Source organism: Miniopterus schreibersii, assembly GCF_964146895.1.
Source record: "Miniopterus schreibersii genome assembly, chromosome: 2".
Classification (NCBI taxonomy): Eukaryota; Metazoa; Chordata; class Mammalia; order Chiroptera; family Miniopteridae; genus Miniopterus; species Miniopterus schreibersii.
In genome coordinates this window covers 92,128,246-92,154,144 of record NC_138102.1, presented here as the reverse complement: position 1 = coordinate 92,154,144, position 25,899 = coordinate 92,128,246, and the positions used below count along the sequence as shown (strand labels likewise).

Sequence of the window (25,899 nt, the reverse complement as noted above, 5' to 3'; positions counted from 1 at the left end):
ATTTTTGGCCCATTTTCTCATTAAAAACAAAAAAAAACCTAGTCTATGTGGCTGGTGTAAAGATTATGTGTAATAGAAGAGGTAGAAGCCTCATATACAATAAGGCCTCAATTCCTTTTCCCTTTTCTTTAAATTTAATTTTTGAGTAGATAATTCAAACTCCTCTCTTTTGATGAGTCTTCTATTTCCCCTTTACACAAAAAACCTAAAACTAAAGTAAATCAAAACAAGGAATTTTCTTTAAAAAGATTCAGCCACAAAGCTTATTTCTTTTCTTAAACTCTTCAAGGAGATTCCAACAGCAGCTGATGATATAAAACAGTGGCACATATTACCCTTCTTTTCTTTAGCAGGGAAAGAAGAGGACAGGGGACTCATAAGAATAATAAAGAAATACAAAATAACTTCACCTTAATTATAAGTATTTCAAATAAACTTCTTAAAAAGTCACAAAAGTGAAAAGAGCATTGTGCCGTCACACAAAGTCTGAAGACACTCTATCACTCAATTTTTATGTATATCATCAGGTAAGAGAGTATAAAAAGTAGGTAGGCAGGTACATAAGAGAAATTTCAGCTTTACAGTTTGCTCTTGGGTCATCCACCTGCCTCTGGAGGTAGTAGGCTACATGCTGGGCTTGCCTGGCCACAAGCTGAGCACAGGGAGGCCAGTGATAATGATGGCCCAAGCAGGGCTGACACTGCCCCTCACAGTGGATATGGTCTGGGGTCCACAAGTTGGTGACCTGGCCTAGTTTTAATTGGAGACATTATATTGAAAGAGAAACCATAATACCTGTCTCTCTTCTAGATAGCCCAGAGCTTCATCCATCATTATAGGCACTTAAAGAAAAAAAAAAGTATATTAAAAATTGCTTTTGAAAATGATTTATCAAATTCTAACATACTCAGAGTTTACTTGTGGAATAAATCCGTATAATCTAAGGGGCTCCTCTGGGACCTTCCTGCACTAGTCATTTTCATTTGGAACACTTGTCAACTGTTCACATCTTACTCATTACTCCTCCAGAACACTTCCATTTCATTATTTCATGCTGCTGCTCATGGCTCACAGCTAATATTCTCTTCCCCTTTTCTGAGCTGCAACTACCAACAAACTAGACCACATCTACTAATGTTCTGGGAAAGAGAGTAAAATCCAATACTATAAATTTTCATTTCTTCCCAAATCATCCCTTACCAGAAAATCAAATAAGGCTTACACCGTTTTTCTTCATTGTATGAAGGCACGACAATAGAAAGTTGTTTAGTAGGTGAGTCCCTTATGCTGGGTAGAGTTTCCTTCTGTCCTCTGGCGTTTAAGAAGAACTTTTCTTCTTCATGTCGATGAAGGGGTGGCATTTCCGTAGCAGTTATAAATGCAACAAAGGAAATCTAAAAGCAGGTATGTTAAAAAAATAAGTTGTTAGGTTGACCTCTTTTACATTCATTATGTTTGAACACTGTATCACTTATGTGATTTTTTTTTTTCCCCCTTTGTTGAAATATTTATTCTCAGTTTTTAGTCCGTTAACAATGGTCTTGACATGACTCCAAAATTCAAACCAGTCTTAAGAATGATGATTGTCCTATTATCCATAGTAAGGTATTAATACCTTAAGAGGCTCTTTGTCTCTTCCTACCTGTCATTCCCTAGGCCTCTGTCATCCCAAATCTAATAGGGAACAAATTACAGAAGTACGATCCGCTCACTGTGCGGAGTTTAGATGCACCAAACTCCCGATCCCGGGCATATACACAGTGAGGTTCCATCCCTACTTGGAGCCTGTATGTGACAGAGGACAAGTTCATATAGCAGTTGGAACATGTGGGATGAGGGCAGACCTCCCATCCAGGAACGGGTCCACCCAGGGTATGAAGAGAAGATTCTCCCAATCCCCATAGTGGGGCCTGGTAATGCTCAAACATTTTTGGTACTTACCCCAGATTTCAACTCAGAATACAGTATTTTCTGGAGTAAAGTATCAAACTTGTAGGCTATGTATCAAATATTGGTAGGTGTCATGTACTACTACTATTATATAGCTCCCTTCCATATGTGATTAGGAACTAGCTTTGGAAATAACAATTCCTTGCAATAGTGTTTCTATTGGCACACTTTCTGCTTTCTAAATAATTAGTCTACATATTTTTGGGATGTTACTCATTTGTAATTTGACAACCATTTATAATATTCCATTGGGTACATACTGAAATTGCATATGTTTTTGACTGGTGAGCACGGACAATAACCAGACTAGTAGGTCAGAGTTACTGCTCTGCACACCTGGTGTCCAGATTGTGTTTTCTAAATTCCATCTCCCACTAAAAGCAATCCAGTGCTCCTAAGAGGAATGGATGATTCAGGTATGGGGCAGGAAATGGGCAATGGAGGAAGAGCATATCAATGATAATGAGGGCCATGCAAAAGGGACAAAGTAGCCAACTTGAGGTGCTCTCATTGGCTTATGATGGGAGGATTTGAGCATCAAATTACTGCAATCCATTGAAACAAATTAAAATATATATATGTATTTTTTTAATCCTCACCTGAGGATATTTTTTCCATTGCTTTTTCAGAGAGTGGAGGGAGAGAGAGAGAAACATCGATGTGAGAGAGACACATCGACTGGTTGCCTCCTGCACTCGCCAAGACCAAGGCCTGGGATTGAGCCTGCAACTGAGGTACGTGCCTTGGCTGGAATCGAACCCAGACCCTTTAGTACGAGGGACGATGCTCTAACCACTGAGCAAAACTGGCTAGGGTGAAAATATTTTAAATCATGGATTCATAATGATACTAAAAATAAAAAATTAATTGGTCACCTTTGTAAGATGCCAGGAAACTATGTCATTATTTTGAAAACTGGCTTTCTATCTTACCTTTTATGTATGAATGGTATTTCAGGTTAATTGACAGCTGAGGATTAAATTATTTTTCATTACAGATTTCTAATATATGAAAAAGGAATGATACAATTAGAATATTCTACTTTTTCCAGTGAAATAATGGATTTAGGTATACTCCCAGTGAAATAAGGATATAGGTAGTGGTCATCAATGACTGCTAAAACCATTAGGTAAATGATAAATTTTTTAACTGGTGGGTCAGACTAACAACATCTTAACACCAGAGAGATCATACATTATACGTCTCCTGATGAGATAAAAGAGGAAGTATTCAGCATCACTCACACACTTTTCTTGATTAAAAAACTCAAACATACATTTCATCAAGTCTCTAGATGTAACTACTAGTTTACAAGAAATTCAGGAGACAGAGTAAGATGTTAAAAGGCACCACGTGCGTACAGCCAGTAAAATGCAGACTGTGAGAAATTCCACAGGAAAAATGACCACTTGTTAAAGATAAGGGGGGAAAAAAGGGAAGAGAAATTGTTATAGATTGAGCCATACCAATGAAATGCTAAGTGTGTGTGAATGCTGACCGGAAAAAACTTGCTAAGATATACATGAGACATTGGAACTGGTGGGGTATTTAAAACCACTAAGTAATGGTTAACATAAAAAAATTATTTGTGAGAATCCTACTGCCATTATATTTTAAAAGGGTTCCTATCTTTAGAGATAAACGCTATGGCTTTACAGATAAAATATTATGTCTTGGATTTGCTTTAAAATAATCCAGAAAGAAGTGGGGTGGGGAGAAAGTATGTATGGAAGGTGGATATATATATAATATACATAAAACAAGATTAGTGGGGGTTTTTGGGTAATAATTACCTGCTCTGGCATTTTATTTTATTAATTTATTTTTAAATATATCTTTATTGGTTTCAGAGAGAGGGAGGGAGAGGGAGAGCTGAAACATCAGTGATGAGAGAGTGGTCATTGATCGGCTGCCTCCTGCACAAACTCAACTGGGAATCGTGCCCACAACCCAGGCATGAGCCCTGTCTGGGAATCCAACTGCCATTTCCTGGATGCTAGGTCGATGCTCAGCCACTGAGCGATGTCGGGCAGGGCATGCTCTGGCATTTTTAAAAAAGTTCCACAAGCTGTGTGACATTTGAGTGTATGAGTTCTTCTCTTTAACCTGTTTCTTCACCAGTTGAATGAAGCTAGTAACATTTGTCAGTGTTGTTTTAAGATCAAATTGGATAATCCTGTTAAACACTGAATATAATACCCAATATATTGTAAGTACTCAATAAATAGTAGCTCTTATAATCACTTCAAATAGTTCCAGTACAAACTCAATGTACACATGTAAATCTGGAACAGATTCAACATAAGGCAGATCAATCTATGATTTTTGTCAAACCCTGCCATGCCCACAACCTGATTTGCTCAAAACCCTGAAAAAAATCTAAAATCTCCATATACCATTAAGGGAAAAAGAGGACTCCTCTCTCACTCAGACACAAATCACCAAAGAAATCAGGATACAGTGCTTTTTCTCTATCTAAACTGTTTCTAAGCTGTGAGTTTATAGACTTTCTGCCAAGACGACAGAGAGGCCTTCCTGGCTGCTAATCTGAATGTCAAGGAAGCTGAAACCCCTCCATTAACTAACTACAGAGCAGGCTCATTCCAAATTATATGGGGAAAAGTTCTTGGCAGACTTTCTACTACTTATGGATCAGCAAGTATTTACAATCTTTCTGTGTTTCCACAATAATGGCAAAGAAAATCTTAGCTTGAATTCTACTGTACTGCATCATTTTGAGGCAGCAAATTTAGAGTGTTTAATTCTGGCACGTAACAACCCCCAAGCAGATGGTAACATCAGGCTTGGTCTTTCTGTGTTCCTGGTGGGTCTTCTTGATCCATTAATTTATTCCAATTTGTAACATGACTTTTGTTAGTGCTCTGCCACCGCTATTTGCTTAGCCACATGAGGAAAAGGGAGTCTAGAGAGCACTCACCTTCTAGGGACTCAAGACCTCTCCAGCGGGGCCAGAACTGCACAAGCTGCAGACCCTGGAGGAAGTCTTGGAGAGGTTGGGCAGCGGGTCCGGGGCCACGAGGGAGAGTGAAGAGCGGGTGGGCACGTCCCAAAGTGAACAAACAAAAGTACAAGGCTCTGGGTACGTAGGGAGATGGAGCTCCAAAATAAAGATGAACACGGAAGAAAGGGGGCGTGAAGTTCGGAAGAGGAATTCGGGGGTCAAGGCTTGGGAGGAAGCACGGTGACAGACACCGGAGAGCCGGCAGAGCGGACAGCACGCCTGGGCCCTGTCTTCAGGAGAGCAATGAACCCAGGCCCTCGTTAGTCCCCAATCCCTCTTCTCACCAGTATCAAGGCTACGGCCACCAGCAGCACACAGAGCACCGCGCCGAGCACCACCAGCTGCAGCGGGAGCGAAGCCATCCTCCATGGCCCAGCTGCAGACGCCGCCGCCCTATCCAGCACTTACACACTTGCGGAAGCCGGTCCCAAAGCCCCGCCTCCCTTCGGCAGAGAGGCTGCGCTGGCCCGGCACCTGCTGCCCACAGCGCCCTCGCGCGGCGAAGTGAAGAACACGTAGTATTTGTGTGCTGGGTTTTCAGTACCAAAGTAAGGTTGCCAGAATTAGCGAGTAAAAATACAGGCTGTCCACTTAATTTGAATTTCAGATAAGCAAGTTTTGTTTTGTTTTTTTTTTAACAGCCTTATTAATATCTAATTTCCACACCATACAACCCTCCCATTTAAAAGTTTTGGTGTGTTACGTAATTTTTTAAAACTCAGATAATCTTTTTATATTTTAACCATTTTAAATGTGCCATACAGTGGCATTTGTTACATTTACAATTTTCTGCAACCATCACCATTATTTCTAAAACTCTCACCCACTCCCCCAGCCCCTGCTAAGAACCACTAACATACATCACCGGGAGCATACTCATAGTAGGAAATTACTTTTTGTTTATCTGACATTCCAATTTAATTGTACTTTACTTTATCTGGCAACGCTATCCAGAAGGGAGGTGAAGCCTTGAGCCATGACACAACCTACAAAACCAGCAGCTCCTTTGGAGCCCGCCCCGCGAACTTGCAAAGCATAACCTGGAGCGGATAGTGAGCGCACAGGAAATTTACGTAACCTCCGGTGCTGGAGGTGGGAGCTCTTCACCTGGGAGAATAAAAACTCGGGCCTAGCCTAAAACAAAAGCGGGAAAAGGGCGCAGAAACTTTACAGTAATGCTTCACACTCAATACTGGATTATATGCTAATAAATTCGGTTTTCTCTTAAACTCCTGAACTACCACAGTTTCTAAAAAGAGACGTTCAACTCTAATAGCGGATTCGTCAAAACGCGTAGAAAGCAAGGAAACCTAGAGAGGCTTCTAGCTAGGGACTGTCGAAACAAAGGCGAGCCAGGAACCACCCCTGCTACGCCCTGGCTTTTAGGGTCTCCTCGTTGGGGCCCACTGGCGTCCTAGACGAAAGTGTGGAGGCGGAGCAAGCGCCGGGCCGGGAGGCTGGATGTCGCTCGCGCAGGCGCAGGCGCAGGCGCAGGCGCAGGAGCGCGGACGGGAAGATGGCGGCCGGGTTCAAGTGAGTATTGGCCCTTGGTGTGGTCGGGTTTATTCCCTGGCGGATGGCGGCTTCTCTTAACCCTTAGCTGGGATTTTCTCTACCCCCGCGGATGCCAGGGGTTAGGGAGGACCTGGAGGCGGTCGTAGGGAAAGAAAAGGGGACTTCTTTCAGCCAGTGAGACTGATGGGTCTGTGTGTAGCGAGATCAGTACCCGCTGAGAGTATTATCGGTGGAGGTGGGGTGTCCTCTTCCCCATTGGGTACTTGGGTTGGAGTATTTGACCTTCCCTTTTCTCCTGTCCTGTTAGTAGTAACTTGGTTAATTTCAACGGTATGACGAGCACTGTGGCTTGGTAGTGGACATGCAGCCCCAGGAGAGACAGTTGTATGTTTCTGAGAGAGCGTTGCATCAGAACCACATGCCACTGCATTCTCCTCCCGTAATTTATTTCTAAGAGGACTGTGCCTTGTTGGCAAGATTTTTACATAGGCGTGTGTGTGTGTGTGTGTGTGTGTGTGTGTGTGTGTGTGTGTGAAGCCTATAGCTTTTCTTTCTTGGTCAGGTTTTTAAGCCGATAAATAGGATTCCAAAGGAAACCAATTGTATCGAAACAGTTATCTATTTGTATAAATTCCCCAGTGTATGATACAGTGCTTTAAAATTAACTTTCTTAAGCAAAATCTACCGGGGAGTCTATAACTCCTGAAATTTAAAAGTAACGATTAGTACACATTCCTTCGACAATTAAGTAAAAACGAAAACCTTCGGTGTCTGTGGTGGTTAAAGTCGCAGGTACTGCTAATATTTTAATGGTTTATTGCCCACAGTCGTAATTGATGGCTATGCTAAATTTCAGTTATAGGATAGTGAAAATAAAGATGTCACTTTATTTCATGCTAAGAATCCTTGCTTCCGAGCGAGAGTGACAACACCTGAATTAATCGTCTTAAAGATGCCCAAAGGCTTTGGGCTCCAGTCCTGTAATTGTTTAAGGCAGAGTTAAGGACAGCATTTAAGTGGGATTGCTACAGCAAGAGTATCTACTTTTTATAATTAGTTATATGTGGCAACGTACACATTATGAACTTATGAAGGAAACTTACACGTTGTGGAGATTTATTCCGCATCATTACACTTTTAAGATCTTTGCCAGTTTCTGGGTTTATGTTGATTCATTAACGTCAGATATATTTTTAACACGTTTCAGAACTGTGGAACCTCTGGAGTATTACAGGAGATTTTTGGTGAGTAAAAGTGGTTATGTAGATGTTACGCCTTTTGATAATATATGCTTTAAAAGACAATTTTCATGTACAGTATACAAATATTCATTGTTATGTTGTACACCTGAAACTAGTGTTTTAGGTCAATTATACCTCAAAAAAATTCAAAGTAATTTCAACTAACAAAGTTTAATGTGTTTTCCCAGGTTCTGTGTGAAATGTACGTGTAGATGTAATTTACTTTCATATATATTTATTTAGAAAGAGAACTGCCGTCCTGATGGAAGAGAACTTGGTGAATTCAGAACCACAACTGTTAACATAGGTGAGGATATTTTGAGTTCTATAATAGACTGTTGAAGTTGCTTCAGTTTCGAAAATAGAATTTTTCTTGTTTAATGCTAGTATTTTTATTTGTAAAGGTTTTTTAAAACTCACTGTTCTCTCAATTTATATGCTCTTTAAAATTTTAAAGTAACTATAAAGAGTTTTTCCCCCTTCCTTCCATACCTCCAACACATGGATTTTTATGTTGTAAACTTATTAAACCTGTTGTTTCAAACATGGAATTTTCCAGTTTTACCTGTACAGCATTCCCAAATTTTAGCCTCTAAGCCACTTACACAGTATTTTGGCCAAATTCTACCATGTTTAAGGGATTCCATTGATTTTGTGTGGAGAGATTTTTATCTATGCAGTGCTGTGACTGAATGAAAAATGATTAACTCAAATTCAGGGGCAGGTGAATAATTCTTAAAACAGTAGTTTTAAGTAGTTATACCACTTTAAAGAACCTTGAGCTAGTAATAAATTTCATAAGCAACTGACTTATGTAGCAATATAAAATCATGTAGAAAGCGAAAACACTTCATGTGTGGACTTTTTCATTTTGCTTAAATACTTATCTTTTTAGGTTCAATTAGTACTGCTGATGGTTCTGCTCTAGTGAAGCTGGGAAATACTGCAGTGATTTGTGGAATTAAAGCGGTAGGTTTAATAATGTCTTACCAGAGTTACCAGATTATCTTCATATACTGATTAGATTGTAATATACACTAGTAATTCTGTTGACTAGGCAGTCAGGTGTCAGCTTTTACTATTTTTTCATGTCCCAAGAACTTTCAGCTTTTAGTATTAGATAATACGACTCAAGTTTAATGATTCAATTATAATTCATGGATGTTCATCAAATGTACTGAAATAAAATAATTTTCAAAATTCTACCTTTAATTTTTTAAGAATTTGGGTGTCATTTGAGAAATTGATTTTTGGTAACATCTTTTTATTCAGTGGTGGCATTTGTGTAGAAAATTGAGAATGTTCAAAAGAAAATCTTGAGGGAATAAGAGCTACCATGTACTTATTACCTGTTATGTTTCAGGCACCTTGTATTAGTTGCTTTACAGAATTAATTTTAGTCCTCAGAACAGTCATTTGAGGTATAATTTTTGTCTCCTGTTTTACATGAGTTTCAGTAACTTGTCCAGGAACATAAGGCTCATAAATAGAACTTCTGACTGCACTGCACTCCTACTTTACCTAAGTTCAGATTCTTCCTCGGTAAAGCTGGGGTGATATCTAACAATAAGATTTGAACACTGACTGCCAAGTTTTATATTAGGGATTTAGCAGCATTATCTCATTTGACCCTCGTTAACAGTCCCTAAAGTAGGCCACATTAACTTCCCATTTTCCAGATAAGGAAATTGAATGATAAGAGGTTAAGAAATTTAAAGTGTCACAGCCAAAACGTGTGGGTCTGACATATGAAGCATGTCATTCCAGAGCTCTTGCTTAGTTCCTGTTACCATCATTTCCTAAATTTGGCTTTGCCAGTATCACACTGAGTTTAAATTCAGATTCTTGGCTACTGAATTGAGTGTGAGAGTGGAGCATTTGAAATCCAAATTTTAAAAAAATTTTGATGGGTAGCACTCTGGTATTGTTAACTATGCTCTACTGCCTTATTACTGCAGAGCTAATGTGAGGGTTGGTGCCAGTACAGCCCCTGACACAACTCCCCAAGCATAGATGCTCATAATGTGGTAGTTAACTAGTTAATATGGTCTTTGGTAGAGCCTTCCATAACTGATGGCTATCTTTACAATTTTTTAGTAGCTTCTTTCATAGGAAACATTTGTTTACTTCTGTAGGAATTTGCAGCACCCCCAACAGATGCCCCTGATAAAGGATATGTTGGTAAGTTATATGGTTTTGTAATTTTAATACGAATGCTTTAACACATTTAATACTAATATTGTAGTTAAATCCTAGTAGTTGAGGAAATTATTTATAATAATCAGAAATATACAGGAATGAAGCAGACATTCCTGAAGTTTTCTGTTAGAAGATAGCATAACAAAATAGAGAATTTAAAAAATTTTTCAAACTTGTTCCATTTTTGTTTATACATTAAGATGTCATCAACCAAGAAAATAGAATCTCCTAGGCAAAGGGCTGTAATTGCAGACTTTCCTGTTTTCATGTTCTTCATCTATACCACGTGATTTTTTTTTTTTTTAATCCTCACAAGAGGATATGTTTTTATTGATTTGAGAGAGAGAGGACAGGAGAGAAACATCAACTGGTTGTGCCTCCAGCGCACACCCCACCCAGGTATCAACTCGAAACCTAGGTATGTGCCCTGACCAGTAATCGAACCTGCAACCTTTTTGTGCGTGGGATGTTCCTACCAAGTGAGCCATCTGGCCAGGGCCCACTATACGATTTTTTTCTTGACTTGGACCATCTGTTCTTTATGGTAGGAACCAACATTTTTAAAATGCAGAACAGTAGGGTATGAGTAGAGAGGGGCTACCTTCGGCTACAGATTGAGGTGTTTTGAAAGAATCTAGAACACTTGCAAAAAGATTTAAACATTAAGTAAGTGCGCTATTTTGGTATTTGTGTGGTAAAATGTCAGAAATACAAGATTTTATTCTATCCAAGCTTAACAGTCTTATAAAAACTAAAAACAATATAATTAATGTTATGGTTCTTTCCACTTGGAAAAACCTATCTATGGCTATAGTACGCTTGCAGTGGTTTTACCTTTATTTAACACTTCCATAAACCAGAAGTGAAGTTTGTTTCATAGTTTCAGAGTGTTTCTTTCAGTTCCTAATGTGGATCTACCACCTCTGTGTTCATCGAGATTTCGGTCTGGACCTCCTGGAGAAGAGGCCCAAGTGGCTAGCCAGTTCATTGCAGATATCATTGAAAAGTAAGATAATTAGGATAAAATATGACTACCATTCATTTTCAGGTAGTTTTGACCTTTCATTTACTGTGTTGTTATTAAATCAAGTTCACAGATAATTCAGAAAGAGGACTTATGCATTTCTCCAGGAAAGGTAAGAGAAATAAAGAAGCTATGAACTGTTTTTTATTTATGAAGTGTTTTATGGGGAGTAGATATGGAAATTAACAAACCACAGTAGCCTTTACACTGCAGATGTCTTAATTGTTTTTAGGTGGAATTCAGTAAAAACATCATTCCTTTTCTATAACTATGTAGTTTGTAAAAGACAACCAATTTTGACTAATTTGTTGCCTGACTTGGAGCTACATTAAGCTGAGGTTAATTCTTTATAATATTCTTTTTTAATTCCTTATATCATATTGATATCTGATCAGCTAATCCACACTGTAAATTCCAAGTCTATTTGAAAACTTAGAACTAAGCTGACTAGAACCTATAGGCTCTTTCTATTTGATTACATATTTATTAGCTTGTAAAACCTAAGCATGCAGTGTATTAAGGTTTCTTTGGGAAAATATATTTTGATTTTCATTTGAGACTTTCAAAAGTATTTCCCTCATCTGCTGAGTTAGCAACAGGAATGGAAATGTTTCTCTCTTGTCAGCTTGGTAGTCAAAAGCCAGCTTTTATAAAACGTCCACTTTTTTTTGACTGACTTCTTAAAGGTTTTTTTTTTTTTTGGTAAGTTTTTGAGCCTTGAAGGTTATCTTGCTTAAGTGTTCTGTGGTAAGTTGACCCAAATACCATGTTCTACCCATTTGAAGGCTTTAATTTACTTTGTGTAAACTCTATTTTAGCTTGCTTGGGTTCTATACTGTGATCTCATTTGCCTCGACTATGATGGAAATATTTTGGATGCCTGTACATTTGCTTTGTTGGCAGCTTTAAAAAATGGTAAGCAACCTTAATAAAAGGCAGTATTCCTTATGTGTCAGAATATTCTGTCTGTTCCTCAAACTTTTTAGGTTTTTGTTATGATTCAGCTATCATTCATTTTAGTGTTTCTAAATTAATAACTATGTTTATATATACTGCATTTATCTTAATGTTCTAAAATAAGTTTTCTAAGAGTACTTCTGGACAAGTTAAACAGGGAAAAGTGAATTAAGAAAGCATAGAAAGCTGTATTTGTTACTTACACTAGAGACACAACATATTTGCCTCTTTCTAGTACAGTTGCCTGAAGTTACTATGAATGAAGAAACTGTAGAAGTTAATTTAAAGAAGAAAAGTTATTTGAACGTTAGAACTCATCCAGTTGCTACCTCCTTTGCAGTATTTGATGAGTAAGTTAAATATATAAAAATTGTGTATTAAGTATTCTTCTAAAATAAAATGTTTCATGGATTGATAATTTATACTTCAAAAAATTTTTAAACAGCACTCTGCTCATAGTTGACCCTACTGGAGAGGAGGAGTATCTGGCAACTGGAACCCTAACAGTAGTAATGGATGAGGAAGGCAAGCTATGTTGTCTTCACAAACCAGGCATGTTCCTTCTATTTCAGTCCTAAATATTTGGATGAAAAACTCTATGTGAACTTTTTACACTGGTGGAGGGGGTGGGGGTGGGCCAAATGAAATGTGGGATGTTTTACTGTTTACCTAATGCAGCAAGTTTAGGATGACAGTTTGTTACCTCAAATTCCTTACATTTTTATATTGTGTACCAGTGGTTCTTAAACTTGTAACATGAATTGGAATGACTTGGAGGTCTTAAAACAACTTGGCAATCTTAACCATACCCCTGGTTTACATGACTGAAGTTTTTGGTTTATAACTTGACATGATGATCATTACAAGTAAAGTAACATATATTAAAAGTGCTGGCACAATAATTTTTCAGGTGGAAGTGGGCTGACTGGAGCTAAACTTCAGGACTGTATGAGCCGAGCAGTTACAAGACACAAAGAAGTAAAAAAACTGATGGATGAAATAATTAAGAGTATGAAACCCAAATAACCACATTTTCAAAATATATTTGTAAAAACTGTATTTGTTACACTGTGCACAAATCTTTTATACTAAATAAATATCAAATTACATTCTTCCGAAAGATGTTTCTAGTATTTCTTAGGCCACTTCCACTTGTATTCTACATGTATTCTACATGTATTATGTACAGTGAAACAATTTTGAAAAAGCAGTGACTTAAACCAACCCTAATGGTTTATTAAAGCATTTCCCTGTTTTTATTTAAAAATCATAGGGTTGTGCTTATGTATAAAGTCTGTACATCAAGCAATGTAAAATACTGGTATGTTTTTAAAAACAAAAATGAAGTAGAAACTCAGATTCCTTTTGATTCATTGCTCTTACATTTTTAAAAAAGAAAAATTAATGCAAGATTCAGAATTTTGGAGTGGTTGGTGTGCCTCTCTTCGTTTTACTTTTTGACTGGCTGCCTGTATGCCGTTGACGATGTAGCTGAGGTGTTTGTGCTGCTGCTGCCATAGCCATTTGATGCTGCAAGAATCGCAACTGCTGCAAAAGGGAGGAAGGAAATAAAGTTATGTAAATGTAGGCAGGTATAAAAAGGTGCTTTTCCTGAGAGTGATGAAAACAAAAATGAAAGGGAGAAAGCACATTCAGACAATGCACAGTCAAACAGCACCAGTGGCACAGAAGCCTGCTGAGGGCTTTTAAAATGGTTCTTGGTAAACTTCAAAAATATTTCTGTTTGCCCTGCCAGTCTATATTGCAGTAACTCAGCAACTTCAGTTACCATTTTGTTGTATAGTAGTTTATAGCAATCTAAACCACCCTGCATATTAAAGATAGTCAACTATAATATGCTGACTTCCTAAGATAATGGAATGACATTTTTCTAAAACAGGTATGGCATTTACTACTAGGAACACTGGAATACTTGTCTTTTTCTGCAGTACAAGTTAACCATTGGCACTGATGACTGTCTCTATTTCAAAATATAATGCAAACTACAAAAATGGATGTTAATGTGCCACCAGCACTTCATAAAGATTTTAAATTAAGAAAAGTATGGTTTAAATGTACAAAGTATATTCAGTGCTCCAAGTTGACTGGCTAAAATAAAATATCATACTTTTAAGTAAAATTTGCTAAGTTATTTACCTATTACTATATAGTCTTAAAAAACAGTAAAATAAAACTAAGGTACTTTTGGAGCAAAGTATCTTTAAAATGTAATCAGAGTGAAGTTGCTGGATTACTTGTATCTGTTGCTGCTGCTGTTGAAAGGCAGAGGAGAGCTGGAATCTCTGCTGAGGAAGGCTTTGCTCAGGTGTGTTCTCGGCAGAGCCAAGCTGAGACAACACTACAGAGAGGAGAAGGGGAAAGCAGGCCAGTCAAAAAGTTTGAAGGCTACCAGGGTTAGAAAAGGACAACACAGAAAATGAAATAGAAAAGTTATCAGTATGATTAATCTTAAGTATCAAATCACAGACATTTAAGAATAAATTTAGTCTCCTGTTAGTTGAGGGTACCACTGATTATAGAACTTTCTGGCATAAAAGGGAAGGCAGTGCACATGGGCTAAGCACTGTATCCCTTCTTTTATCTCAGTGGAATTTGAAAACAGTGCTATTTTGTTGAGAAGACTTTCTTGCAAAATGTAAAATACAGTACATGATTTTAAAATATAACCAATGAAATATAAAAGGGGGCAGGAGAAAGCCAAGCTACCATAATGACATAACTGGTAGACAAGTGCTTTTAAGAAAGATGTTGCAGTGAATATCAGACTAAGCTAGTAGCAACAGAGATGGTGAACTGAGACTGCATTATTCCTTTCTGAGCTAAGTGGGACCACAATAATCAGTTCAACCCTCTCACTGGACAAAGAAATTTCAGGCATAGATGGTTTGAGTGACTCATCACTCAAGTAATTAGTGGCAGGTAGGTCTGGAGCATGGACGATTTTTCAGCCTAGAGTTCTTTCCACTAAATTACACTACCAATACTTTAGAAAATATACACCTTGTGTGGTAAAAATTTATAATAAATTTCCATTCGAAAATTCACTAGCTCTAAATTAGAACTACATGTAAGGCTTTGACATTCTAAATTCAGACACTGGGAGTTAGTTGTATAGAATTCTAAAGGTACCACAGTAGGTCCAATGATAATTCTAAGTGCTGACATGCTCACTCATTCAATCCTCAAACTGTAATTACTGTCTTCAATTAACAAGATAATCTCCATTAGAGGTAAATCTTTGGTTCAACATTTACTGTTAGAAGTGGTAAGCAATCAATTTTTTTTACAAATGAAAAAAGTGGCTTATAGAAGTTATGTTATTGACATTAAATCTTAATTCATGCAAGTATAAACTACCAGAAAGAGACGATTATGCAACATATAAATGCCCAGAAAAACTGAAGAGTTAACAACTTTGGTAGCTTCCTAGTATGTTGGATAACTATATAAAATTTTGCCAACAAATTATTACATGAGAAAACAACTGCTGTTAATATGTAGATGAAAGTACTTTTAATTAACTGTCATTGGAAAAAAATCTCAGGGCTATCAATAAATTCATTTAATAGTTCACACATTAAATATAACTATACTTTTTCCTAGTTAATTGCTTTCAAGAAAAGGAAAAATAATTTAAAAGGTGAGATTTCAACTAAACACTTAGTAAACTAAATATACGAAGTCATGAAGATACCAACCAGCTGCCTGTGACTGCATAAAACTTCCTACTCCAGCAAGATTAATAACAGCAGCATGCTGAGCAGATAAGGCCTGTTCTTGACTGGTTGAGCTTTGTTCAGAACCCTGAAGAAAAAAAATCATACATGACTTGTATAAAAAAAAAAAAAATCTGTGTTGGTAAAAAGAAATTAGTATTTTTCCTATATGTGAAAAAAATACCAATACTAGATTTGGTCTTGTAAAAAGAGTAACAAGGAAAAGACTTCAAAGGTATTTAAATTAGCAAGAACACATTTATTGTATTTTGAAAGGAAAAGAAAACCCAATTTTCCAGAACTGATTCTGTACTGGTTTACTGTTGGATGATCTATTAATAATTCATAAGACTTCTCTATAAAGCTTCATCAAAACTATCTTTTAAAGTTTAAAACATCGTATTGAAATTTCCAGCGAGCACAGTAAGTCCAGAAAAGGAAATAAGACGGTTATACAGATTTTTTAGTTTCCCAAATGATTCCAAAGTATAGCAAAGGTTCAAAAAAGCCCTGTAGTTCCTTCTAGGTTAAATTTACTATAACTCTTACTCAATTTCATCCTGTTTGACATTATAGAAGTATTCGTTTTTGTCTATCTTCCCTTTACCCTAAGCTTCATAATAGGAACATCTCAATTCTAAGAGACAAAATACTGTAAGCAGAAGAATGCTAACTGGGTAGAAAATACAAGCCTATGGGGCAAAAAGACCTGGGTTTGAATCCCTGCTCTGCCACTCACTTGGCTGTGAGCAAGTAACTCATCTGAATTTCTTTCATACCACGAAGATGGTGTGAAATAATTAAAAAGGTGAGATTCCAACTAGATGTATTCAGTATGGTGGTGTGAGAATTAGAATAACTGACAGCTTCTGATGTTAATAAAGAAAAATAGTATAGGAAATGTTAGTTGAAACACTAAATAAATAAATGCACTTGAAAAGTGCTCAGCATATACAAAATAAGTTATAATTCTATAATACAAAGCATATGGTAGGCTAGAAAAGCACATACCTGCTCCCCTGGCTGTTGACTAGAAGTTGTGGGTTGAGGTTGGGGTGTAAACTGAGAGAGCTGCTGCTGCTGCTGCTGCTGCTGCAGTGTGTTGAAAATTAGTGAACCACCTGGAAGCTATTAAGAATTTAAACAAGACTTAATTAGTAAATTTCACTTAAATTTCTTTATTCCACAAGTATTTTCACTATGTGTCAGGCATTTTTCTAGGGATTGAGGAACAGGTAAACAAAAATAACAAAACAAGATCCCTACCCATAAAAAAAAAAAAAAAAAAGATTTAAAAACAATTTTTAAGTGTTATTACTAAGGGCTCTCAAGTATGTTAATGCTATCAAACATGAGTCATTCTGCTTCAAGTTAGTGACATATCCAAATATACACACTGCTTTTATTTAACTCTTTTTTATACCTCAATACAAAACAGCATTAAATGGATTAGAAAGTACAAACAAGAAGCTATTGAAAATCAGAGATATACATTAAAACCCATCTCTCAAAATTTGTTGTAGCTTTGCAAATCCGAGGACTGCATGGATGCTTATATAACATAGTGAGAAATTCCAAAGCTGAAAAGAAAGTGCATTAGATGTCCATATTTAGTTTGGAGACATTATTTACTCTGTCACTCAGAATCTAAATTCAAATTTTTTTAAAAAAGTTTTTTTAAAGAGGCATTCAGAAAAATCCATGTTAAAAATTAAAACTAGGCATTCCAAATGAATTAGGAAGCAAATGGTTTTTCTATTTTATTCTATAGGGGTTTACGTTATAAGCATTTTGAAGTCCTTAAGACAAAGTCCAAATAAATACCAAAGACAGATTTCTCAGGTCTGTATATAAAAAATAACAAATAAAAAAGGTGTCCTTGGGTCAAAATCTCTACAACCAGCACTGCTTATTGTTAAGTATATTTGGGCATAGTACAGGTCAAATTTTCCTTCCTCAATCAGTTAACAAATATAGCAAAATATAATTAATTTACATGTTGGCTTTGTCTTTATTTCTTCTTATTGTTCTATTAAGGAATTCCATTCTTATCACTGAGACTAATCCCTGACAGAACTTCCAACTGCAATATGCAGGAAAGTTGAATAAAACAGTGTGATCTGTCGTTTATTCACATTACAAGTAAATTGTTCTGCAATTACAGTCTGTAAATAGTGACAATGTTTCCATCTTGGATAAGAAATAAGTTTTTAAGTTTTGGCTCTAAACACATTTCCTGATTTGTTATTTCTGAATACCAGGTTGGGTTGATCTATTACTGTTATTTCCCAATGATGCACAGCTCTGCCATTTTGTGTCTCCAGATCTTTATATTCTTGTCTACCCTTTCTAAATTCTCTGTAGATAATTGTACCCATTTTTCAACCTAGGTTAATACTAGAGTCCAACCCTTATAAAGGACCTAGAGTGTAACACCCCAAATATTATAAGTTCACATTCAATGTGTACTAATTCTCCACCTTTGGTCTCTCTTTATATGTTGCCTATGTCGACATATAACATGTATAAGAAAAGCCTCATCATTAGACACAAACTGTAATCTAACAAACATTTACCAAATGACTATTAGGTGCCTGGCACTGTGCTAAGAAATCATTCTCCTCAGGAAAATAACACAGAGCTATTTTAAAAATCTCTATTCAAGCACAAAATCTGTTGTAAGCAAACAGTACTACATATATGTATGCACAAAATATACGTTGAGAAAGGATTTTCTAAGTCCTACTGCTATTGTAGGCAACTGTTGTTCTTGGTAGTTGTCAATTGTCTGCATTGAAACATCTAGTTCTTGATTGTTGAAAGAGATCAATGAAAGTGCATCATGTAAGATACCCATTCTTTCTTCCTACCCTGTCAACCATGCAAACAAAGGTAGCAATTATAACCTTATCCTCAGAAGATTCTGAACCACCTCAAAATTTCAAATGCTGATATATATAGGTATACATTGTTAAAAAAAAATCAAAGTATGAAAACTTTAATCAAGAGCAGTGTTTCAGGTTTACCTGAAGTAGATTCAAGGGCCTGAGACTTGAAGTATTTTTTAAACCAAATGGAACACCTGTTAATACAATTCATGGTTATAACACGGAATTAAAACTATTACACATGAAAATATTTTACACTTTAGTATCTATAAATATAGCATTTTAAGTACTTTCTGCATAGATGTGCTTTATTTTCTGTACTTTTAAAATATCTTAAAAACAATATCCACCAATATTGAGATATGGAGCAGTACATGTACATTTTATTCTGTATTTCAGAAACAGACTTCATCACTATTTTGACTGTTAACTTGAGAAGGTAATCTAGAAGTATGCAGAGACCATGAATATAATTAAACTATCAGTTATGCAAACACATTTCAGGTGTTGGCTTCTACTGACATTCCTCAGTGCTATACAGTACACGATAATCATAACAATCTTATCTCTGAGAACCAGTGCGCTCCTTACAATTATTTTAAAGTGCAAATGCTAATATTAATAATGCTAAAGAACACTGAATTTTGTATGTAGGATGAAACTGGAAGTCAGGAAACAATGCTGGTAATTTTGTGACAACAGAGAACACATCATAAATCTGGGGTTGGCAAACTTTTTCAGTAGGCTTTGTTGGCCACCTATAGCCACTGTTGCATATTCTTCCTCCTCATTTTTCTTTTTTACATTTTAAACACATCTTTAAAAATGTAAAATCATTTTTAGCTAATCACTGTAGATTATAGTTTGCTGACCCCAGTCTGTTTATTTTTCTCATTAACACAATATACCAATTTGAACACTAATTTAAAATGTATCTAGTTCTAAGCAACTAATTGTATTTTAAAAAGGTCAGAGGCAGGCCCTGGCAGGGTGGCTCAGTCGGTTGGAGCATCATTCTGTATACCTAAAGGTTGCAGGTTTGATTCCTGGTTAGGGTGCGTAAGGGAGGCAACAGATGGATGTTTCTCTCTCACACAGATGTTTCTCTTTCTCTCTCCACTCCTCTCTCTCTAAAATCAATAAAAATATATCCTCTGGTTAAGGATTACAATAAATCAAACAAACAAATAATAAAAAGGTAAGAGACATAAAATTTTTGTATAAAAAACTTAAAAAGCATAATCAGATGAAAATATAACAATACTGACTTTCAGGAATTCTCATAAAAAGAATTGACAAAACTCCCTTTAAAGGTAAATGACATCTGTATAAATGCTTACAGCTTACTGAAGGCACTTTCATATTACTTTGTTTATTTCTCTTAAATACCTACTAAAGTTAGATATCTTTACTCCCATTTTACAGCAAATGAAACTGAGGCTAAGGAAGAAAAACTGACTTCTTTCAGGCCCTACAGCCTCGGAAGGCACATGTAACTGGTAGAGTTACATGTAAATACGAACATTCTAAATTGAATATCTGATTCAATTTCCTGTGTTTCCACCGCTACAGCACATTTATGTATATTAAAATAAGAACATCAGCCAAAATTAGGAAATTACAGCAATATGTTAACATACTTATATGATATTCTTTGGGCTCTCTTTCTCTTAAGTCAGCGATTTTCAACTGGTGTGCCACCAGAACTTTTAAAACATGCAACGGGAAGACCTCTTCTCCCTTAGATTGTCAAATTAAAAAATGACCACAGCCAACAGAACAGTAGCTGTCTGGTGTGACTGCCCTGTCTTGAACCATAAATATATAGGTCATATATTAGAGTTGCATCATAAGGTTATATCTGATTGGTTAATTCTTGGTACCAGAAATCCTTATATACAAGTATAGACACCTGAATTTTTTTATTCCTCACCCAAGAATATGTTTTTTATTGACTTTGGAGAGAGAGAGGAAGAGGGAGAGGTAGGGCAAAATATCAGTTGGTTGCCTCCTATACATGACAACCAGAAATCAAACCCACAACTTTTAGATGTATGGGACAATGCTCCAACCAACTGAGCCACCCGGCCAAGGCTAGACACTTGACTTTTTAAAAGTCACTTTGGAGCAAATAGGGTAGGTAATTACTATTATTTTTTTGTAAATCAATCAAAATTATACCTATTTTTTTGTCAGATCAGCAAAAAATATACTTTTGGTGTGCCACAGAACTTTAGTAATTAGTTTATGTGTGACATGACATAAAAAGGTTGAAAACAGCCATCTTAAGTCATATGAAGTTTTTGATTAATTTTCTTACTATGTCAAGTTTGTTTTTCCTATTAAACTTTTTCTCAGCAGTAGGAAACTGGATTGTGCCAAGAAATTACAATACATTCTCTTAAAGAGCATTAAAAAATAGCACAAACTGTTAAAACTGTTTTCCAGTATATGTAATAACAGTTACTACTACAATAAAACTACTACTAATAATGACAGCAAATATTTTTGAATGCTTAGGTCTAAGGCACAATTTAAGCACTTCATCTATATATACTCATTTAATGCTCACAATTATGAGGTAATAAGGTATTATTATTATCGCCATTTTATTTATAAGAAAAGTGAGGCACAAAGGTAACTTTTCCATGACTACACAGCACGTTACACAATTCAAACTCAAGCAGTCTGGCTCCAGAACCTGGGCTTTTAACTCCCGTGCTATGTTGCATTTCTTGCACAATGTATGTTTTCAAGATACATTTCTTTCACCTGGAATAAGACTACACTGACAACAATAAGACTATCAATGTTAACTTTATTATAATATTTAGAAGGCAGAGATATAATTTGCAGAGACTTACAAACTTATCAAGTTCCTTCACAAAAGTTGAATGCTAGATGGGTTTTAATTCAAATATCAGAACTTTAAAGGTTTTCAACATAAAAGCCTTTCATTTAAAAAGAGCCTTTATGGCATGATACTACACAAAATAAGGAAGTTAAAAATAATAGCATTAAAATGACATTTTTACATTAGCATGTACTTTAACTTTTTTAGAGATTATTATACCCAATATTCTTACCTGCTTGAGAAGCTGCCTGCATTGTACCGGGCAATGCATTTGGTAGCAGACCTCCTGAGGGGAGAAGGCCACTCAGGTTTATTCCCGCAGGAGTTATGGCACCAGTGTTACAGCCCAGCATAGGGTTTGAACCACTCATCAAAGCCTGAGCTCCACTGCAGGAGAATAAGACAAAGCATTACTCTTGCACTCTAAAAGGAAAAACCAGACATATAATTCCTTAGATTAAAAACAAAACAAAACAAAACAAAAGCACTATTGAACAAACACAATTAGATAATTGTATCTTAAATATCAATTTCGAGGCTGTTTCATTTTTATTCTAGAAAGTGACAGCAAGGTTGGCCAAAATTAAGTACTGTATATTTATCAAGGTTAAAATACAATTTGAAAGAGTAAAGCACTGATCTAGGGATTAAAAGATGGTAACAGAAGATGAACAGAAAAATCTAAGCTACTGTCAAATATGTAGTAGTATTGTTTTAGTGCATATAACAGATGTATTACCTAAAATTAAAACATACTTGAATGAGACACCCTCTATCCATATCTAAAGTATTTTCTTTCAGTTTCAGTAATATGCAATTTATTCTTAATTTCACAAATGAGAATTCATTCAGGTTGATAAGAATATCTTTTTAAAAAATCAGGTGATCAATGAAAACTTACCAAACAGAGCCCACTACATTGATGAAGTTAAGTCCAGTAGAGTTTGCCATGACCTGGGTGGGTGTGGTTCCTGGAGTTATAGATGTTACCATGGTGGAAAGAGGAATGGTCGTTACAGGCATTGCCTGGCTCAGAGACCTTTGCTGCTGAGCAAACTGAGTTAACAAAGTGGGCTGAGGGGTGAAGCCTGAATCTTGGGGAGTAGGGGTGGCTGAAAGGGTAATAGGAGTTGAGCTCTGAGCATCAGGAGGGTGTGGGGTCGATGAAGGGGTTGGTGTAGGAGTAGATGGCTTAGGAGTTCCAGATCCTGCTCATTGAGAAAAATAAAAATTGCTAGTTTGTTATAAATGGCCAGTCTTTTTAAAAATAAGGTTAATGGAATCTTACTTAGCACTGACAATTTGTTCCAGTTTTTTTTTAAAGCAGTTAACTGCAAGTGTTAATTTCTACACATGATACACGAGTGTTGCTACACTCAATTACAATTAAGGATGCAGTATATCACCTAAAAATTCCATCAGATGTTATTATATTAACAGTAAAAATATACATTTGTATTCTATCACAATACCCATTTAAAGTTATTTTCCTATATGCTATCTTTGGCCTAAAAAGTTTAAAAGGAATTCAAATTAATTTTTTGTTATTTATGATTTCACTAATTTAAGATTTCACTTAAAAATACTGCTTATTTTCTAACAGTCTGAGATAAACTCTGAACATATTTAATAAATTACATATGGTTAACAGTCATATATTTGGCACCTAAATATACATGTTTAATTCCTAACGCATCAAGTTTATCCTGAAAAACAAATTTAAGAAATACAGTAATAAAACAAATATTTGATAGATAATACTGCATCTTTAACAGTAACTGTGTACTTCTGTTTAAATGTAGATGTATAGAAAATCTGTTGTGAATGAAGTATGCACAGTTTATCAACTTTTTAAGAAAACAAAACAAAAAAACCAAAAAAAAAACCAAAAACCAAAAGCTCTTGAGGTGTTTTCTTTTTTAGCTTTCATGTCCTGCAGAAAGAAAGGAAAGAAATGTGAATGTCCAGAAGCTGTCACTCAACCCTTACTTAAAGTAACAACTGTGTGCAGTAGATTAACATAATTCATACCCACAACATAAGAAGTGTGAATAAGACTTTCAGGAAATTTATGAATTTTTCTTTGTGCAAAACAAGAAGGCAGAAAAATTACACCTTTTGAGCTATCAAGATGAAGATGTTTATATCTAATGCGAAGACCACCCTATCACTGTGCAGTGTACTAAAACTTTTAGCACACTTTAATTACCTATAAAAAAAATCTAAAAAACTGGAATGCTTTTTTGCAAATTGGCACCAAAATATCTCAGATATTTATTAATCTGAATAAATTCTCCCAAAAGAATTCGTGTACAACTCTTAATGGTTAAAAAAAAAAAAGTATTCAGTACTAAAAATTACATTTTAGTATCTTCAGAACAATGCTTTAATGCTTTATGATCATCACCACATTTACGTAACTGACAACAATTTTTAAGAGTGTTGAGTGTTTTTGAAAAATTAGCTTTCAGTTTATTGTATCACCACCTTGGAAATAGTTGGCTTCTTACAAAGATACAAAGATAGGACTGACAATAACTCTTATGACTTTTTTTTTCCATATCAGCAGCATAGTTTACGTAAAATATAAAATGATCCTAAGGTACACTGAAATAAAAAATATTTTGGAATCTTATCTCCACATCTAACTACCAGAATTTTAAAAAGGAGATGTATAGGTTGTACGTCTATAAGAAAGGTATACACGAAGTGCATACAGAAAAACAGAAAAACAAATACAATTACATTAAACACGTAATACATACAATCGACAAGAGATTTGCCTCAAGTTTCTCAAAACTTAAATATTTTGGGTACACGGTCCATTCAGACTTCAATATTTCACTGGTCAAAAAAAGCTGTCCAAGAAACACTAATGCTAAAGCTTATGAAGAGTTAATGTAAGAATTTAAATCAGGACTCACTTTGTGATGAACTGGCAGGTGACAGGGCAGCTGGAGAAAGCATGCTAACTTGACTGAGATCCACAGATGACTTCCGAGAAAGACTTGGTGGCTTAGAAGCAGGAGGAGGAGTTGGAGATTTAAGAAAGCTGCTGGCCTGTTGTGGTGTAAAATAGTTACCTAGAATATAAAATGATTTCCTATATTTGAAAATTCTGTGAAAATCAAAATGTAAGTTTTAAAAACAAGTTATCATTGCATGATGTTTCTTACCCTAGATTACAGGAAACTAAGGAATATAATACCTGAGGAACTATTTCCTGAGCTTGAGGGAAATTTGATGGGTGGAGGTCGATGTTTTATTCCTTTTCCCAGTACTGAAGACTGAACCGACAGGGTCTCAGGCTGCTAAGGAACAAAGACATTAAGTATATTTGTTAAACTTAAAGTCAAATCAATATCTCATATATTAATACCACTCTAACTCCCAGAGGAAAAAACATTTTAAAACTGCAAAGTACTCTCAGTGGTTATAGGCTGACTATTAGAGATGTTACAGGAGAATATAATTTCAAGTAAGGAGATCCATGAATTAACTTACAGTGCATAAACAATGAAGGAAAAATTTCCGAGTAAGAGGGTGGGGAGAAAGAGTTTGAGAGAGGGGCAGAGGAGTAAAATGGAGACAAGCTTCATCCTCAACAGTTGAAGACAGGTGATTTATATACACAGGTGTTAATTATACTTTTTGCTCTACCGTTGTGTATATTTGAAAATTTCCATTATAAAGAGTTACATAAAAAAATTAAGTTAAAAGCAAAATCAAAACTAAACAATACCTCTATCCCTCAAAAAATAGTCTTTAACATATCTCAGATTCCTTGAGAAACAATTTGGCACAAAAAACTAATAGCATAAATGTTTGGCACAAAAAAGTAAACAAACACACTTCTGTTTCTTTCCCTGGAGAAAGCTGACTCAAGCTGGCTGAGCCACTGGAGCTGTGCGACATCTTGACTGGACACTTAGCTTCATTCTGGACCAATTCCTGGTACTGATTAACTACCCTGAAATATTAGGGAAAAATAGGTAAGAATCAGTTAACTTTTTTTTTTAAATCCTCATCCAAGGGTATTTTTTCCATTGCTTTTCAGAGAAAGTGAAAGGAGGGGAGAGAGAAACATCGATGTGAGGGAGACACTGATTGGTTGCCTCCCACACGCACATGCAGGCTGGGGATTGAGCCTACAACTGAGGTACGCACCCTTGGCAGCAATCGAAACCAGGACCCTTCGGTCTGAGGGCCAATGTTCTAACCATTGAGCAAACTGGTTAGGGCTCAGTTAACTCTTTTAAACATAAATTTATTACATAAAAAATGAATAACTGTCAATTGAAAAGTTCCATCAAATTAACACAAAAATTAAAATCTGACAGTTTTACCTTTTTGTTAAAAGTACACTCTTCTAATCTTTTCAATGACAAACTAATGCTCAAAATATTTTGCAGTTAAATTAACAATCTTAAGATAGACTTTCAGTATCTTATTTACAGAAAACACAGGGGTTATTTAACCAGTAAGTAGACAAAATAATGACCACTTTCACTT

General features: G+C 35.9%; 3 protein-coding genes across 24 annotated transcripts in view; 1 reads left to right on the top strand and 2 right to left on the bottom strand.

Moving 5' to 3' along the window:
• The window catches only part of ALG5 (ALG5 dolichyl-phosphate beta-glucosyltransferase), a 49,716-nt gene extending 43,679 nt beyond the window's left edge, over positions 1-6,037 (bottom strand). The window contains exons 1-4 of one of the 4 annotated variants that reach the window (XM_081129707.1): positions 5,905-6,037; positions 4,889-5,501; positions 1,223-1,394; positions 796-842 (exon numbers count right to left, since the gene is read on the bottom strand). In XM_081129707.1, the coding sequence (XP_080985833.1) occupies positions 796-842; positions 1,223-1,361 (186 nt within the window). In that variant the 5' untranslated portion in view covers positions 1,362-1,394; positions 4,889-5,501; positions 5,905-6,037. Of the gene's footprint in view, positions 1-795; positions 843-1,222; positions 1,395-4,888; positions 5,502-5,865 lie in introns of all 4 variants that reach the window. The other 3 variants (XM_081129706.1, XM_081129705.1, XM_081129708.1) reach the window with 3 other exon arrangements.
• A 364-nt stretch (positions 6,038-6,401) lies between these two features.
• Positions 6,402-13,016, top strand: EXOSC8 (exosome component 8). Its single transcript, XM_081129709.1, has 11 exons — positions 6,402-6,505; positions 7,695-7,731; positions 7,972-8,035; positions 8,624-8,697; positions 9,864-9,909; positions 10,828-10,933; positions 11,018-11,063; positions 11,770-11,866; positions 12,144-12,258; positions 12,354-12,460; positions 12,819-13,016. Exons 1-11 carry the CDS (start codon positions 6,489-6,491, stop codon positions 12,932-12,934), a joined length of 825 nt encoding a protein of 274 aa, XP_080985835.1. The 5' UTR covers positions 6,402-6,488; the 3' UTR covers positions 12,935-13,016.
• SUPT20H (SPT20 homolog, SAGA complex component) overlaps positions 12,932-25,899 on the bottom strand; it is a gene marked incomplete at its 3' end in the record, with an annotated part of 37,083 nt that continues 24,115 nt past the window's right edge. For 10 of the 19 annotated variants that reach the window (XM_081129701.1, XM_081129698.1, XM_081129692.1 and 7 more), the window contains 10 exons: positions 25,240-25,357; positions 24,596-24,698; positions 24,312-24,470; positions 22,289-22,358; positions 21,620-21,774; positions 18,672-18,727; positions 16,657-16,773; positions 15,628-15,733; positions 14,164-14,267; positions 12,932-13,456 (listed from right to left, as the gene is read on the bottom strand). In XM_081129701.1, coding sequence (XP_080985827.1) covers positions 13,322-13,456; positions 14,164-14,267; positions 15,628-15,733; positions 16,657-16,773; positions 18,672-18,727; positions 21,620-21,774; positions 22,289-22,358; positions 24,312-24,470; positions 24,596-24,698; positions 25,240-25,357 — 1,123 coding nt within the window. Of the gene's footprint in view, positions 13,457-14,163; positions 14,268-15,627; positions 15,734-16,656; positions 16,774-18,671; positions 18,728-21,619; positions 21,775-22,288; positions 22,596-24,300; positions 24,471-24,595; positions 24,699-25,239; positions 25,358-25,899 lie in introns of those variants that run through there. The other 9 variants (XM_081129703.1, XM_081129702.1, XM_081129704.1 and 6 more) reach the window with 6 other exon arrangements.